The 18,205-nt window shown below is 36.3% G+C and overlaps 3 protein-coding genes and 1 non-coding gene across 5 annotated transcripts; all 4 read left to right on the top strand.

Moving 5' to 3' along the window:
• LOC109832612 (NAP1-related protein 2-like) lies at positions 599–7,714 on the top strand. 2 transcript variants are annotated; one of them, XR_002244805.1, is made up of 10 exons: positions 599–1,090; positions 4,007–4,129; positions 4,364–4,414; positions 4,513–4,584; positions 4,693–4,806; positions 4,887–4,948; positions 5,602–5,633; positions 6,203–6,263; positions 7,106–7,162; positions 7,289–7,331. XR_002244805.1 is itself a non-coding variant. In XM_020399982.1 (10 exons), the coding sequence occupies exons 1-10, from the start codon at positions 1,049–1,051 to the stop codon at positions 7,518–7,520; spliced, it is 678 nt and encodes a 225-aa protein (XP_020255571.1). In that variant the 5' UTR covers positions 603–1,048; the 3' UTR covers positions 7,521–7,714. The 2 variants fall into 2 exon arrangements, 1 of the variants encoding a protein (XP_020255571.1); XM_020399982.1 differs by lacking the exon at positions 5,602–5,633 and adding an exon at positions 7,488–7,714 and having other exon boundaries at positions 603–1,090; positions 7,289–7,351.
• On the top strand, positions 7,817–10,237 carry LOC109832611 (gibberellin 2-beta-dioxygenase 7-like). Its single transcript, XM_020399981.1, has 3 exons — positions 7,817–8,816; positions 9,127–9,451; positions 10,136–10,237. The coding sequence occupies exons 1-3, from the start codon at positions 8,398–8,400 to the stop codon at positions 10,187–10,189; spliced, it is 798 nt and encodes a 265-aa protein (XP_020255570.1). The 5' UTR covers positions 7,817–8,397; the 3' UTR covers positions 10,190–10,237.
• On the top strand, positions 10,227–17,472 carry LOC109832486 (glutamyl-tRNA(Gln) amidotransferase subunit A, chloroplastic/mitochondrial). Its single transcript, XM_020399840.1, is given in 13 exon segments — positions 10,227–10,293; positions 10,399–10,403; positions 13,193–13,416; positions 13,447–13,642; positions 13,798–14,109; positions 14,946–15,125; positions 15,253–15,347; positions 15,469–15,544; positions 15,699–15,776; positions 15,929–16,022; positions 16,102–16,151; positions 16,337–16,450; positions 17,121–17,472. Coding segments are annotated over 13 exon segments (1,575 nt in total). The 3' UTR covers positions 17,205–17,472.
• On the top strand, positions 10,654–10,727 carry TRNAE-UUC. Its single transcript has one exon. It is a non-coding gene; the product is annotated as a tRNA-Glu (tRNA).

Raw genomic sequence — 18,205 nt, 5'->3', positions numbered from 1 at the left:
GCTGAAGAGATCTGGCAGCTCTTCCCCCCATGAGCTGTCAGGTGTATGACATGTGAGCCCCCACACCGATGTGACTAGTAGGAGACCCACATGTCATGGACCTAGCAGCTCACGGGGAGAAGAGCTGTCAGCTCTTCCCATTTTCTTGTATATATATTAATTATATTATATAATATATAATATATATTAAATCTATATTATTATTAAGTATGTTTCGCTAAGGTGACACATTAGATTCCCACCTAAGGACGCAACCTAAAATCATATCATTCCCTAATTTTTTTTGCGATCCACTCCGTTAAACTTGATCTACACGTTCTTAAACCCAAACACATCAATTTTGGGGTGAACCCGTTGTGTTTTGACCATTCGTTGAGCCGTGCAAAAAGTTCTATTCATTAGAAACCGTTAAAATTACGGTGAGTGGATGAAGGGTCAAAACATGATAGGTTCACTCCAAAATTGGTGTGTTTGGGTTTAAGAATGTGTAGATCAAATTCAACAGAGCAGATCGTAAAAAAAAAGGGAATGATGTGATTTTAGACCGCATCCTTAGGTGGGAATCAAAGGTGTCACCTTAGAAACTATTATTTTACAGTAACAAGGAATGTATTGGTAGGACAGTGTTCATAAGTGGCATGCTAAATATACTTGATATAACAAATTGCCACTACTGCAACCATGCATTGTAATTTGTAAAATGTCAAAGCCATTAGATGAGGAAGTTGTTTGCTTTTCTGAGAAAGCGAAAAAGGTGATATTTTTTCACTGAGATTTATCTGTGTACGGCACCTGTGGCAAGGACGGAAACTGATGATTTAGATTCCCTCAGAAAAAGGACTTAATTTTCTATCCTCTGCAATTTTCTATCCTCTGCAATTTTCTATCCTCTGCAGGGCATATGGGATGATTTGGAGTTGCCATGCATTTATGGATGCATGCAGATTCTAATACCATCATTCTGAAGCACCGACTTGTTTGGTTAAATACGAGCTGTAATGGCATAATTTGAGTGAAACAGGTGTTTGGTCAGTGTACTTGCTTCCTGATGGGTCGAATTTCCAAAGTCTCCACCCAACTACTGCAGCTGGTATTGCACTCATTTTAAGTGTCATTGTGAAGCTTGCGTCCATGTTGGATGTTGCGAAGCTTGTGTGCCTATATTGCTTACTTTAAAATACCTTCATCCTTTAATCTACCAAATAATCCTTTCCATTAGTTATGAACGTTTATTTGTTATTCTTTATTGCTTGTTGATCCGATTATTTATAGGGATTATGGTATTTAGGAACCCAATTGAACTCCTTTGTTAATTTCCTGCAAAATAAGTCAGTAATTGTTTTTGCAAATGAAAAAGGCCTACAGACCTTTTTTTAGGGTAGAAGCTTAATAGTGTAAGCTTTTCTGAAAGTGTTTAATGTGGTATAATAAATAGATGGTAGGTATGATGAGTGTTCTGTTGCTATACATTAGTAGAAATCCCTCTCTCTCTCTCTCTCTCTCTCTCTCTCTCTCTCTCTCTCTCTCTCTTCTGTTGCTATATATATATATATATCCCTCTCTCTCTCTCTCTCTCTCTCTCTCTCTCTCTCTCTCTCTCTCTCTCTCTCCTTTATTTGACAGCCACATTTTTAGCAAATTATTTATTACCTTTTACAGCTGTCATATCTTTTGTTAATTGGAGAATTATCAAAACCCAAGTTTCGCCTTACCTTAAAATATTCCTTATGAACCTGCTATCAAGCAGAAAAATGATGGTGGTATAACAGAATTGGATGTCATTTATACACCCAGTCCATGCATAACTTAAGCATGTTCAGGTTCATAGTTGAGTAATGCTTCCAAAGCCAGAGATCATAAAACAAGTGGGTCAGTCATGCATCTGTTCTGATTTATCAATGAATCAAATTTAAGGTACTGGATAAATAGGATCACCGATCATCCATACTTTATTGATTTGTTTTGGTTTTGGTATGTCATAACTCGGGATATCTAATGTTTATCATTTCCAGTTTACCATGTTTGGTACTGAATCATATATTCACTGAACTAACCATGTTTTGGTCATACTCAAGTAATCAAATTTACACACATATCTATCACGAGAATGTGTGTAATAGAGAAGTACTTAGGTTGCAAACATATATCACAACAATATCGGAACTTAAATCTTGGACTGATATAACAAAAGAACAGGAGAAATGCTAAAAGTCTTTTGAGAAAAAGAAAAAGTACACGTATATGTAACCAAAAGCCATCTCCAATGTTAGAAGGCTATAAATTAAAATGAACCGAAATAATACAACCATATCAAACTTAAATAAAATTAGTTATGAATGATATCTTCCAAAATGTCCATTATCCCTTTCAAAAAGAATGAAATGAGATTTGCTCAAAAAAAGAATAAAATGTGTAAATCTACATCAACAATTGTCCATGATAGATCCATCACCATCATTGTCCCTAAGAAATGATTATCATCATTTTTGTGGAAATTCATCTTTCCATCCTCAGTGGAAATTTGTCTGCTCTTGACTACTTTCTCTCTTTCCTTCCTCTTAACAATATCAATTGGAGCTCTTGTAAATACATGGCATCTATTCAGCACGGACTTTCCATCATGAAGTTGTATTCTTTACATTTTGTCGCCTGTTTGGTGTGTCCTGCCCATGTTGGTTTATTCATATATATGCAACAAAGAAAATAGGCATGAAAATATCATTAGATACTTGAAAATTGAGTGCACGCAGATTGGCATAAACAGGGGGGAAACTTATTAGATAGTTAAAATTTGATAACTAGCGATTAAATAATTAATGTCCCCCTTCACGTTCAAAGTACTAATAGATATCTATCAAGGATTCTTTAGGGAGGGTAGGTCATCTCTCCCCATCTCACTCGTTGTGACTTCCACGTAAGACAAACCCAATCATATGTCTCTTTGGTTTCTTCCCTCTTTATTGTGGAAGTATATTGTCAGATTTTTCACTTGAGAGAGGTCAGTTGCTGACTTTTGGAAGTATCTGACTCCAAAAAAAATAGGTTGGGAATATTTGGATGTTTGACAGCCTGATAGCTAATAGTCACTAGCGCAGGATATGAAGCTTTGCAGAAGTTCCAGACAGCTGAAATGCCATAGTGCTGAAAATGCCATAGTGCTGGGAGCACCCAGGTCATATACCTGAGGCTCAAGACGCTTGACTTGAGCACCCCGTAAGCTTTTTTTATTGGTAGGACACTGCTTTGATGCATTTCAAACATGCATAGAACATGGATGCTCATGTCCTTATTTAGGCTCGAGTTTAAAAAGATGAGAAGGGTTCAGGGGAATATTGAGAAAGATAATTCCAAGAAGAATAACATGAATTAGCATCATCTTTTTACTATCTTTGTATCCTAATAGATTTCTGGTCCAAGCCACTAGCACATGTTCTATTGAAGATTGTACCTCAATGTGCAATCAATTTATCCCGACTCAGTCTCTACCTGCATCCTCATCCTTCCTATCCTTCTTTATCCCCGTTCTCACTTTGGATTTCTTTTTCTTTTGAGAATAAAATAAAAGAGAATCCATTGAGATGGTTTAATCATGTACAATACAACCAGCTCCTAACTGATAAGATTATACTTAAAACGTAAGAAGACTAGAGAGACCTAAAAGAACTAGGTCAGAAGCAATTAAAAGGATATGATAATAATTAATTTAAGGAGGTGATGGCCCATAATAGATTCAATTTAAAAATATGATTCATATAGCCGACCCCAAAAGTTTTGGATAAAGGCTTTGTTGTCGTTATTGTTGTTTGTGTTGTCCATGCATGCCCATATCTTAGTTTTTTAAGATTTTGCACAGCCACATATCTGTATCTTTCCTTGTTTCTGTACCATATCTGTGTCTATGAAACTTAGTAGCTCACATTGCAATCTCTTATTGGATATAATGCAACCTTTTCTTCCAAGTAGTAAGCACTATTAACGATTGTCACGGTTCACATGCTTACAACAGGTTAATGAGGAAGCAAGTCACAAAGTTTCGGAGGTCGAACAGAAATATAATGAGATCCGCAGACCCGTCTATCTTAGAAGAAACCAGATCATTGAATCAATATCTGAATTTTGGTTATCTGCGGTTTGTATATTATATATCTTTAGACATTTACTTAACATTTTGGTGTCATGTAATATATATCCTTTTTTTAACACCTTTTTTTATTAAACAAAGGCTACATCCTGGAGCTGAACATAGGATTTCTGACACCCTACCTCCTAAATCTTTTCACCTGAGGTAGGCCTCAGGGTGGCCTTGTTAGTTTTTTATATGGTCACTTACGGTTATTTCTTCTCTGGTGTCAAAAAATTGTAGTTTCTGAGTCATCTTGCACTGGGAGATCTTTTGTCCGATGAAGACCAAGAGGTAAATCTTCAAGATTGAAAGTCTCTCAGCATGCAAACCTTGCTGTCGTTTGTTCTGTATTTACCTTGTTGCCTTGAATTTTTTTCGCTTTTATGTAGATTTTCAAGTACTTTGTTTCACTAGATGTGGAAGATTTTAAAGATGTGAAGTCAGGCTACTCCATCACATTCGTGAGTTGATATTTCTAGTCAGTGAACTGACATTTGATTAGAGGAAAGTAATATATAAGGGAATTACATTTTAGGCTGACTAGTTGGTTGTTGTGCTTTATTGTTCAGACCTTCTCTCCTAATCCATATTTTGAAGATACAAAACTCACAAAGGCATTCTCCTTCTCCGATGAAGGAGCAGTGAATATAACCGGCACATCTATCAAGTGGAAGGAGGGTAAGGTAAGTGCTATAACTTTTATATCACGTATCTCTCTCTAATTAAGTTTTCATCTAATACTTCTTCGATGTGATACATGAAGAATATTGCCAATGGCATTGAACAGAAGAAGAAAGGGAAAAAGCGACCGTATGCTGGGACAAGGTAATTGTTGGCTTCCTTCAACAGTTTAGGTATTAGTTATAGCTGTTAGTAGTTCTACAATGAAATAGTTAATAGTGTTAAGGCTATCATTTCATACATGTCAAACACAGCCGCCACCACCCAAAAAGAAAAAGGACGTATGACAAACACACATTTGCATACACGCATGCAGACGGCAACAAGTCACAGAAGAAAGAACAAGTGAAAAACTGGAACCAAGACATTATTTAACGTAGTTTAGTGGTCTTCTGTATTCCATTATTCAGGACACAACCAATGCTATTGATTTTGCTCTTGTTTTTATCATTGACTGATCATCTGGCAATGGGTATTCTCAGTAGGATTGAAGTTTCTGCCAGCTGAAACAGTGAATAGCATTTAGTGAATAAATATGCTCTGTTATTTTTCATGGAATCATAAGTGCGGTTAGATATAATGAAATTGCAAGACTACCTTTCATTTGTTGCTTGTGCATCCATAGTTCCAAATGTGTGGAAAACTGGTCTAATGATTTTTCTTGTGTATGCTTTGTACCTCAATCATATATATGACTATAAATTGGATTCAACTTAGAGTTTACAAGTAACCATAGATTTACAAGGAAAAGTTACTAACTCAATTTGCTCTGTATTTTCCTGAGTTACTTTTTTCAGATGCTCAGAAAGTTCTAGTCACCTAAGACCAGGTAATAGGAATTTGTTTGCATGTTTTCCTTTTCGGCTCCTGACAAGTTATGTTTCCTCATTGAAGCCAAGAGCTGTGTTTGTTCAAGCAGCAACAAAATGTGAAATTTGTTGCTTTGGGAAGACTTGTGTTAGTATTAGAATTTAGATTTTTCATCGAAATCTTCTTGTAGCTGTATCTATAAAAAGCAAGTTATATTTTAGACTTGTGTAAGTATTAGAATTTAGTTATTTTAGAATTTTAGTTGATTTGGAGATCTTTTTAGTAGCCTGATCATTAGGAAAATATTTTACTTCAGTGCGATCACAATTTTTCCTATTAAGAACTACATTTTTATGAATCATATTTTGTAAGTATATATAAGACTAGTATGTTTGAAAATGAAAAGATCATATATACTGTGACTGATTTTTGAAAGTAAATGTAATCTTCTGTGCTATATAGTGTGAAGTCACGCAGCACAATTCCCTGCAATGTGCATTGTGTTAATACTTCAGGTCTTCAACTTTGCATATCTTAATTTCTTTGAGCAGCTTTTTTCCTTATCTGTTTCTTCTTTGGTCTGTGCAGTTTCTTTCGCTGGTTTAGTGAAACACACGAAAATGACATGTCTGAAATAGCAACTGATGAGGTGTTATCGTTAAACTCGAATTGCAGATGTCGCTTATTTTGGTTTCAGTTCTATATATCATTTTAGTGGTTAAATGACTTCATCATCTTATATAATTATTCGAACTGCAATTTCTGCTTTTATTAATTTTTCTGTTGATAGTTCGTAAATATCTACAAATTTCTTCAACATTTTCCGTACACTAGTAAATGAGTGAGTGCACTACATTTCAATAACACTATAGTTTCTAGAACTAAAATTTAAGAAACTACCATGAACCATCAATTTTTTCTAAAAAATTGCCATAAACTTCTATCTGCTGAAGAAACTACCCCGAATAAAAAATTTAATTTTCCGAAAAATGCCTTACTCTAACTTGGATGGAGAAAATGCAATGTGCATATTATGTGACATTTTATGACCAAATTACCCTTACTCATCTCCTTAGTCGGATACTCCACAAAAAAAATATTTGAAATTTATAAAATAGTAAAAATAATTATTTATAGTATAAAACACAAAATAGTTAAGACACCACTTAAACAAATTATAATTGTTTTATTATTTAACAACTTCCAACTTCTGCTTAATATTATTTTCATGACTATTTTTGTTATAGACGAAATTATATTTGGCTATGAACAATGACGTAAGTTTCTTTAAAAATTCATGACACAAATTTAGAAACTGTTGTCAAATATTTACTTCTTAAGGATGAACAACTAATTAGCTATTGGAGTAATCCCATTGTTCCATTTGGTAATAAAGTTTTGTTTTATCTTATCATTTTACTTGAATCAGTTTTGCATTAAACCAACTGTTAAGTATAGATATTCACCATGAAACTAACTGCAATGTTATAGGTGGCTGATATGATTAAGGAAGACTTATGGCCGAATCCTTTGAAGTACTTCAATAATGTAAGTCTGTTAATACTATGACCAAACATCATTTCGACGTCTTTGATGAAAAGTATGGTCTAAATGACTACATATTTCAGTCGACATCCTTAAAATATCCAATACAATTTCGTGTTTGTTGCGCAGGAGGCTGATGAGGATGATTCTGATGAAGATGATGATGGCGAACACGATTTTGATGATGAAGAGGTAGATTAACCTAGTAGCTTTCGAGCAGCTTCTTTCACGCAAACAGCTAGAAATTGTTGAGCAACCTGTAGCTCTATTCTTAGAAAAATATCTGGGATTTCCACCTTTTTTTAATAGATTTTTTTGTATTTTTTAGAACGACTATGACGATAGTGATGAAAGTCCCTGAAGAGAGAACAAAGACGATGATGAAAGTCCCTGAAGAGAGAACAAAGACGATAATGCTAACTTAATTTTCTTTAGAAGTCAACATGACGTTGTTTTTGCAGCTCTGTTTTGCATTGTTAATGGAAAGAGAGGGTGCAAGTTTTGTATCAAAGGATCGAGGATAATGAGGAAACAGCTGTTTATCTTGGATTTAAACGCGTCATCTTTTTATTTTAAGTTTTTTATTTTACTCGCCATGTATTTTTTTTAACCTCTATTACTTTCCATCTATTTTTTTTATCTCTTTTCGAAAGCGGCGTATGTTGCAGTTACCTTGCTCACATCTCCATTTTACATTGTAGATTGTGTTTCCAAAAATCTTCAGAGCTATCTACACAATTGATGCTTATTTCTAGACATCTATAATTACTTATAGGTTTCACAGGTCGGATGCAATATAGGCACCACAGGCTTTGTGTGGATTCTATGCTTAGATGTAATGGATATTCGCCGTAAGCCGTGACTTTGTTACAACAATATGAACTCTTTATGAGCTCCAAAATTATGGTCAGCTTATGCTCTGCTTCTACTTCAGTAGAGCTATAAACACAAACAGTAGGTGAAGTGAGTTTTCTGCATTTCTTTTCCTTCTCGATTATAGTGATGTGAAGTCGACACTACATCTAACAACAATAATTATGCTCTTGGAGCAGTCCTGTCTTATTTATTTATCAAAATTCTGAGAACAGATTCCTCCCAGGAGCTAATGGAAATGGACAAAGCTAGTGTGATGGTGACAAAGGAGGAGTGGAGGGCCAAAAAAAAAAAGGACTATATCAGAAAACGCCTTTACACTATCTATAAGACTTATACCCTGCATCACAGTCAACACAAACCGAATGAACGCCAAAACAACTAAAAGGAAACACCATAGCTTATCGGCAAAAAATATGGGAAGTGAACTCATCAACACCATTCCTACAGTTGATCTCTCTCCCTTCTTTCAATCAGGCGATAATGAATCAGGAAAGGGTAAGGCAAAGGAGATCATAACTCATGCATGCCGAACCTATGGTTTCTTCAGGATCTTCAGCCATGGTGTTCCGATAACACTTTCATCGATCGACCTGTCAAAGACCTTCTTCCATCGGCCCTATGAAGACAAGCTCAAATCCTGCCCAGTACCAGAGTCGAACGCTCCGTTGCCCGCTGGATATATGCGCCAGCCTGAAATCTCTGGCAACAAGAATGAGTATGTACTCGTGTTCAAGCCTGAGCTTGGGTTCAATGTTTATCTGGCCGAGCCAACTGAGTTCAGGTACGTACAAATACTATAACATATATATGACAAATCATTACATATATAAAACGTGCAGTGAAATTTGATGATTATGTTGAAGCAAAATATTAATTGCCGTTCTAACCTGTGTAATTGATTCATGGACAATTTAATGATGATTACAATGACCAGATATTGAAATAAGGGAGAAAGAAGGAGAGTTCTATATTATTTTTACATGCGTACAGAGTGATTCTCTAGTCACTTACTCATCACAAACCAAGGCTCTAGTTATTTTATTGTCACAACATCAAGCTAACAGAATAGCCCTTTGGACTTTTGCTTGAAGATCAACCCTAGACGAGTGTTTTAGTCAAATGTCCAGAACAGCACTGCTAGTAGAAAGAATACTGACGGAATGCATGGGGGTGCCTCCAAACTTCATCAAAGATTATGATGAAGCTCGAAATACCGATTTCATGGTGGCGTTGAGATATTTTGCTGTGACCATGGGTGATGAGAGCAGCGGATTGGCTGAGCACCAAGATGGAAGCTGCATTTCGTTTGTGTTTCAAGATGATGTCGGAGGGCTTGTGGTACTTACGGATGGGAAGTGGATCTCGGCTGAGCCTTCTGACGACAGCATTGTGGTTAATATCGGAGATATACTTCAGGTAGCATGCCACAGTTGCAGTATGCATCTAATCAAATTTTTGTGTATTAGAGGTTGTACCTATTGAGGATAAAATGAGAGAGAACAGATTAAGATAGTTTGGTCATGTACAATGGAGACCCTTTAGTGTACCGATTAGGAAAAGTGATAATATTAGAGCTAATAGGGCTAGGGGATCTAGAGGTCGACCTAGAATGACTTGGTTAGAAGCAATTAAGAATGATACGATTAAGACTAACTTAACAGAGGAGATGATCCGTAACAGAATGGAATGGAAAAGTAGGAATCATGTAGCCGACCCCAAACATTTAGGATAAAGGTTTGGTTGTTGTTGTTGTTGTAGAGATTTAGTCTAATTAATACATGAAGCTTGGTACACCAACTCTCCATTTCTATGCTGAATTAGTACAAAATTGCACTAAGAATTTGTCTTACATTTGATAAATTATCTTCCTTCACTAAAAGACATGTAAACGCCTTCATTTATATGTTTTCCTTTGCCAAAAGGTAGTCATCATTGTCATCATCATACCATACGATTCAATAAAATAGATACAACTTGTCAAATATTAATGTTTTGTTTCCTGTGACAAACTAATTCTATTTCATTGACCACAGTCTCATAATCATTTTTGAATGTGCTAATCCGATGCCCATGTACTTAAAACTATACTTCTCAATGTAGGTTCTGACAAACAATACGTTCATAAGCGCAACACACAGAGTGTTGAGAAAATAAAAAGATCGGTACTCATACGCTTTCTTCTTCAATGCCGATGAAGAGAAATGGCTCTCAGTTCACCAGTGACATTGACGTGTCGCCAGAGTACAAGGGGTGTTCAGGTACAAAGATTATCTCCAGCTGAGGATGAAGAACATATCACTTCCTCCGAAGACTTCTTCGACATATCTAGCTATGCTATATCTCACATTTGTTGGGATTAATAGTGCATGTAAGCAATAGTGTGTGTGTTGTTTTGCAATAAATTTGCTCCTTAATGTGAGAAAACATTGGTATTGGTTGAATTTGCCTAAATGATCGTGCTTTTGATGATTACCTTTGTACACCAAGAATATGTCTATGATTTGGAATTTATCCTGAATCCCGGATAGCTAAGTATAATTTAAGCAATGCTGAGGAGTGAATAATATTTGTTATCATTTAATATCGATATATAGATTCACCAAAACTAACTAACTAAATCCGTTGTCGTCTAGTCCGGTTAGGATATCTGGCTTTCACCCAGACGACCCGGGTTCAAATCCCGGCAACGGAAAATGTTTTTTCAAATTCGAGTCTAACATTCTTATATCATAAAACTCAAACTGTCCACACAGGCCGGGCCCGGTTCCGTGCTACGTGCCAGCAAAGATTTTTACTTATTTTTTTAATTTTTTTTGCTAAAATTTTATTAGAAATTAGATTAATCTTATTATATTTATAATTTTCTTTTATTTATTTATTTTTTTAATTTTTTTGCTAAAAATTTATTAGAAATTATATTAATCTTATTATATCTATAATATAAGTATGTATTGGTATATACTTACATATTAGTATATATCTATATATTATATGTAAGTATATATAAGTATAGCACGTTAAGCTGTAAGTATAGCACGTTATATCGAAAGTATAACACGTTATATCGAAAGTATAGTACATTAACCTGAAAGTCTAGCACGTTATAGAGTAAGTATAGAACGTTATGGAGTAAGTATAACACGTTATATTGTAAGTATAGTATGTTAAGGAGTAAGTATAGCACGTTATATTGTAAGTATAGCATGTTAACCTGTAAGTATAGCACATTATATTGTAAGTATAGCACGTTAACCTGAAAATATAGCAAGTTAACCTGTAAGTATAGCACGTTAACCTGAAAGTATAACACGTTAACATGTAAGCATAGCACGTTAATCTGTAAGTATAACACGTTAACCTGTAAGTATAACACGTTATATTGTAAGTATTACACGTTAACTTGAAAATATAGCACGTTAATCTGTAAGTATAGAACGTTAATCTGTAAGTATAACACATTATAGAGTAAATATTGCATGTTAACCTGAAAGTATAGCACGTTAATCTGTAAGTATAGAACGTTAATCTGTAAGTATAGCACATTATAGAGTAAAAATTGCATGTTAACCTGAAAGTATAGCACGTTAATCTGTAAGTATAGCACGTTAACCTGAAAAGTATAGCACGTTAACCTGTAAGTATAGCATGTTATATTGTAAGTATAGCACGTTAACCTGAAAGTATAGCACGCTATACTTACAGGTTAACGTGCTATACTTTCAGGTTAACATGTTATACTTACAGATTAACGTGCTATACTTTTAGGTTAACATGCTATACTTATAATATAACGTGCTATACTTTCAGGTTAACGTGCTATACTTACAGGATAACGTGTTATACTTATAATATAATGTGCTATACTTACAGATTAACATGCTATACTTACTCCATAACGTGCTATACTTACAAGATAACATGCTATACTTACAATATAACGTGCTATACTTATATGTTAACGTGCTATACTTACAAGATAACATGCTATATTTATAGGTTAACGTGCTATACTTACATGATAATGTGTTATACTTACAGTATAACATGCTATACTTACAGTATAACGTGTTATACTTTCAGATTAACGTGCTATACTTACAAATCTTGTATTTCATACTATACTTACATGTTATCATTCTACACTAAGATCAAATTTAACTAAAATTACATCAATTATAACAAATTTAACTAATATTTAACTAATTGTTATGAATTCATAAAGAATAATGAGAAATTAGTGTGAAATAATTATGTGAAATAACTAATGTGAAATTAATGGGTGGTTAATTACAAAACCTCATTTAACTAACATTTTATCAAAAATAAGGAATTTAATAATTTTTATGAACTCATTTAACTAACATATCAAATAATTGTCATGGTTAAAATGAGAAATTAATGCTATAAACTTGGTAGTTGAGTAAATTACAAATTTGTACCTTTAAATGCTAAGTAAGTTGGTGAGAATTAATTGATGGGTTGTGTAGGAGAGAGTGATTAAATTATGGGTTATAGGAGAGAGTGTTCAGTTCTATTAATGGAGTGAGAGAAAGGAAGAAGAAGAGGGGGAGAGAGATAGAAGATGGAGAGAGAGGGGAGGGGGATAAAGTAATTTTATCGCTAGTTTTTCTCCTCTCTCTCTCTCTCTCCCCCCATTTTTCTTTATTTATTTGAGGGGGACCCACTTACATGAAGGTTATAAGTGGAAGGCTTGGAATTTATGAAAATTATATAGGAGGACCCACATATGAGAGTATTATATTTTGAAATTGAGTTTAAAAATAAATATAAAAAGAAAGTTGGGTTTAAAGATACAACTAATAATACTTGGGTTTAAAAATAAAACTATGTAAACAAATACACCTAAAAACAAAAAGCCCTAAAATATAACAATTTGGTCATTTTGGCTGGCACCCTGCTGCGCATATCTCCCAACTCCCCCTCTTCCGGCGCCCCCCTCACCGCAAAACCCCACGCCTGGGGGCTCCTTCGCTTCACCAAAAAAAATGTCATCCTCAATCCAAAACCCTAGCCTCCTCCTCCTCTCCCACCGCCTCCCTCCCCTTTCCGCCGAAACCCCTCCCTCTCCCCCCATTCTCCCGCCCATTTCTCCGCCCCTTCGCCTCCGTCTCCGACAAACCCTAACCCTGACCCCAGCCCCTCTCCCCTCCCTCCTCCATCTCTTCCCTCCGAGAGTCCCTCCTCTTCCGCCGGCAACCACCGCCGTCGCCACCGCCTCCGACGCCCTCTCCCGCCTCAGCAGACCGAGCCCGTTCTCAATCCTTCCTCCACGTGGCGGAGTCCGAGGCGTTGAGATCGGCTGAGGAGCTCGACCGACGGATTGAGACAATGGAGGCAGGGGGCCGCTTGGGCGCGCGGTCGTTTTGGTGCGGTCAGTATCCGTTGAGGAGAACATATTGCACGTGGCACATTGTGTGCTCTGTGTCACTGCTCCACGGGTTCGCCAGGACTATCGGACGGCGGGTACATGCGCGGCCTTGATGCACGGCGGTTCGGATAGTTGTAGGAGAAGGGGCAGTTGTGGTTGGGAAGACCAACCTGGATGAGTTTGGGATGGGGAGCACCACAGAGGGCTCAGGGTTTCAGGTTTGATGTGAACGTTGTTGTTTTTGTTGTTTTTTTTTCCTTTCTTTTTTTTTTCCTTACGCAACTCAGAGAGCATTTAAACGGTGGAAGGAGGCGAATTTTAAACTAGATCAGGTGGCTGCTGGGTTTAAATGTCAAATGCATCCTTTGTTTAGGTCACTGCAAATCCCTGGGACGTATCGCGGGTTCCAGGAGGATCGTCGGGAGGCTCAGCTGCGGCTGTCTCTGCCAGGCAATGCCTGGTATCTCTGGGAACCGATACTGGGGGAAGCATAAGACAGCCGGCATCGTTCTGTGGTGTTGTCGGGGTGAAACCGACCTATGGACGCGTCTCTCGGTTTGGGCTCATGGCATATGCATCATCTTTGGATGTCATAGGTTGCTTTGGTTCCTCGGTCATTGATGCTGCAATTCTTCTAAGTGCAATTTCTGGCCACGACGGGCTAGACGCGACAAGCAGCAAAAAAGTAAGGAGACTCCACTGGATGCAAGTTTCTCGTAGTCATTGTTTTGTCTAATAAGAAGCTCTTAAACTCAAGAGTTTATGGTGTTGCTGGTTTTGTTAACTGATATAAATTTCCATTTGTGCTGGCATCATCTTGTACTAGATATAATCTAAAGGACTATTGCATGTTTCTGTTTTGTTAAAGAAGTCCATTGTTTCATCAAAATCTTGCAGTAGTTTCCCAGTGATTGCATTTTATCTACTTAATCAAATATTTTTAGGGATGGGGTCACACCTGTTTTTCTGGCATCAATTTATAGGAAATATTCGCTAATAACTTTGTGCAATGGTCCTAAGTTGTAGAATACTTTTACATTAAAGCATTATGCGTGTGGTCGTGGAATGAAGTAATTATACTGAAGCTGACTATGAATGTGGAACAAAACCTGCAATTTTTCTTCGCATAATACTTAAAGGTAGATATTTCATGCATAGCCATTGAGAAGTTCAGGATTCGAGCGAGCATATGAAGGTGGCTGCCTTTTGATCATATGCTGTTCTGCTCTTTGCTTTGGTTCTACTTTATGCTATGTATTACCGCGTGACATTATGGGAGTTGTTAACTTCAACCTCCTCGACAATTCAATTATTGTTGGTCTGCTCTGGAGAAACATTATATTTTCGTCCTTATGGCAATCAATGTCATGTTGCATAAAAGAGAAAATGCGAAAGCAAATTTTGAATGTCCTGGATAAGAATGCCAGTTATCTTGATCCGCGCTTTGTAAAATAATCACTGGGGATTTTAGCTTTTCAGCGGAGAAGGTGCTCTTATTATTTCTGCGTCTTTCCTTCTCAGGTGGTTCCAGACTATACTGATGGTTTGATTTCACTAAACTGCATGGAATCTAAACCTCTAGAGGGAATGAGGGTGGGGCTGATTCAAGAAACAGTTGGAGAAGGCGTTGATTGTGGAGTAGCGCAGTCAATCCAAGCTGCTGCTTCACACTTGGATCATCTTGGAGCTAGGGTAACCGAGGTTTGTCCTTTTATTCTGTTGTTTCTGCAAAACTATCTTTTTATATTAATTTATTTCATCGTTATTTCCTTGCACCAACTGAATGTTACTTTAAGGGCATCTGATATGACATAGTTTCTAACTGCAGGTATCCATGCCTTCATTTTCTCTTGGTTTGCCTGCCTACTATATTTTAGCTGCTTCTGAGGCCTCTTCTAATTTATCACGCTATGACGGAGTAAGGTGATAGATACTTGGTTTTGTTTTCTGATACATAATACATTGATTATCATATTTTCTTGTTCTAGCAGTAATTGAAGACAACTCTATATATTATCAGTTTATTAATCGTTCTGCTTCTCAGGTATGGAAACCAAATTGCAGCTGATGAATTAAATTCTCTCTATGGAGATTCTCGATCCAATGGATTTGGTGCTGAGGTGCACAATTATATATCTTTTCTCAAGTTGAAGAGAAATAAAAACTTTCGTAATGCTAAAGTTCCATCACTTTGTAGCCAACTTGAAGTTCATATGCTATTGTAGTTGGCAGATGGTTTTTGTAGGTAGATTGCTCATGCCATGCACCTTTCAGGTCAAGATGAGAATTTTGATGGGAACATATGCATTGTCTGCTGGCTATTATGATGCATATTACAAGCGGGCTCAGCAGGTAACCACCTGAACCTATTTGTAAGAGGAAGACGAACGGGATTTTAGTCTTGTGAAAATCTCACATAAGAAGTAGTACTAGTTTGTATCATCATTCCGCCCAAACAGAGGCGAAGGTACTTAAGTAGAATTATGATTGTTGTAGTCTTGCAGGTGAGAACACTGGTTCAGAAAAGTTTCAAGGATGCATTGGATGAAAATGACATCCTTATTTCTCCTGCAGCACCTTCGGCAGCCTATAAGATTGGTATGTTCTCTAGCATTTTCGTATTTAATGCAGATTCTTCCTCACTTTGCTTTGACTTAGATTTTTCATATGTTGGCAGGAGAGAAGACCAATGATCCATTGGCTATGTATGCAGGCGATATCATGACTGTATGATTCTTAAACTCATATTCTTTCCCCCCCCTCTTTAAAGATGTAAAAGAGCGTAAATTTATCTAATTATCTTGTATATGGAAAGTTTTAGCTAGTTGAAGGCACTTAAGTGAACAGTTGCCAGTGCGGGAGGTAATGCTGTAGCTAAACCTTATGATCTCCATATTGTAATATCTCTACAGGTTAATGTTAACCTTGCTGGGCTTCCTGCTTTAGTAGTGCCATGTGGGTTTGTTGAAGGTGGACCTGCCGGACTCCCTGTTGGTCTTCAGATGATTGGTTCTGCCTTCAGCGAGGTAACTTAAAATTACAATGAGATTCCCATTTGAACCTCTTACCTTTAGTTGTTTAAGGTCTCTTTTAATTTGAAGTCGGTAGGGAATTCAACTGATAGATGTCAGTGATGACATGATCTGTACAAGTAATAGCTTGGGCTTCAGTAGGCAGACATAATCTGCTTTTAAGTTATCAATGTTAGAAATGATAAAAGAAGCACATATATGAATGTTGCTCCAAACATGGGCGAGTCCATTTGTCTCTCTAGAGTAGTAACTTGCGGTCTCTAAATAGTCTGTTGGCTGCCACCTATATTGTTGACTAGCTTAGCACATATTCAATATGTTACAAGTCCTTTTCTTGAATTCAGACCGAAGCAATCTAATTTTTGTCAAGCTTATGACCTGACTTCTGTCAAATGGACATGGAATTAATTCTTCATTAAGTGCTAATGCCACAAGACCATCATTTTGGTAAATTTGAACCTTCTAGTTGTAAAATCCATGTTCCTAAGTAACTATATCCAGGTTATTATTGTGTTTTAGAGGTTGTTGCTCAAGTTTAAATAAACTATAGCTTCCAAACCCCACTGCATCCCAACCCTCGAATTTGACTAATTTTCTACCCTTATAATTGTTCACATATATTCAGCTCATCGAACTAATTACTTGTGTTTATATTTCATTACAGGAAAAGCTGCTGAGAGTAGGTCATATTTTTGAGCAGACGCTCCAAAACTACAGATTTGTGCCACCTTTACTTGCTGAAAATTAGGAATCATGCTTCATTTTCCATGGGAAGAAAACCGTAAACATTCAATGGAGTAGTCAGCATTTTCTGGCTATGAGATTGAATAGATGGTTCTCTGTCCCTTTTCACTGTTATTTACGGGTGGGACTTTGGATTATGTAAGAACAATCCCATTGATCCTTCGGACTGCCGATGTTTGAAATTTTTTGTTGTCGATCTATATTCTTCATAATTTTTACCTTGTATCTGGAAGAAAAAAGAAGAAGAAGAATAAAGTTTCGATTTTGCCGAAGTTGGTGATGCCTTAGGGGGTGATTGGCAATCAGAAAGTGAATTTAAAATATGTAAGTTATTTTTTTTTTGCAAATGATTTTTACATCCATGTCAGCACACAAGTGAAATACAATGTTTGTTTGAAAAATTAAATTATTATCGAAAATACAATGTGAAGATGACGTGGCAAAATAAGATTAATTAGAGAGTATAATTAAAATCATTTAATTAAATTAGTAACCTTTTTGACACTTTCATGTGACTTCACCACTTTTTCAGGGAAAGTTAAAATTGCATTAAATCATATGTGGTAACTTTCTTGCATCTCATTTTCATAACCACTTATATGAAAACAAACACCTTAATTGTTAAATGAAAGTAACTTTCTCACTTATATCTTTTACTTGTATGCAAACAAACCCCTAAGCTGGGTAAAAGTGGATGCAATACGAATCTGTATGAAAATAGATACAGGTTTAAATTTAGAAAGATAATCCTATTAAATACCGTTATTTTTTTGGACGGTCACAAGTAAATGGGCTATGGGTTTGGGTTTATAAACCGAGGAGTGTAACTGTCCATTCAAGAAAAAGGCAAATAAAATAGAATATTCTCCATCTAGCTTAACACCAACTAATTAGAGGGACTAATATCAACGTATTAAGATAATTTGAAGGACTAATAGCAAAATATGAAGACGTGAGGGGCTAATACAAAATACTTTTAAGGGGCTAATATATAAGAAAACCCTA

This window comes from Asparagus officinalis, chromosome 3, assembly GCF_001876935.1.
Source record: "Asparagus officinalis chromosome 3, Aspof.V1, whole genome shotgun sequence".
In the NCBI taxonomy this organism is placed as follows: Eukaryota; Viridiplantae; Streptophyta; class Magnoliopsida; order Asparagales; family Asparagaceae; genus Asparagus; species Asparagus officinalis.
The sequence above is the reverse complement of the archived record's forward strand: the minus strand, read 5'-3'. Positions and strand labels throughout refer to the sequence as shown.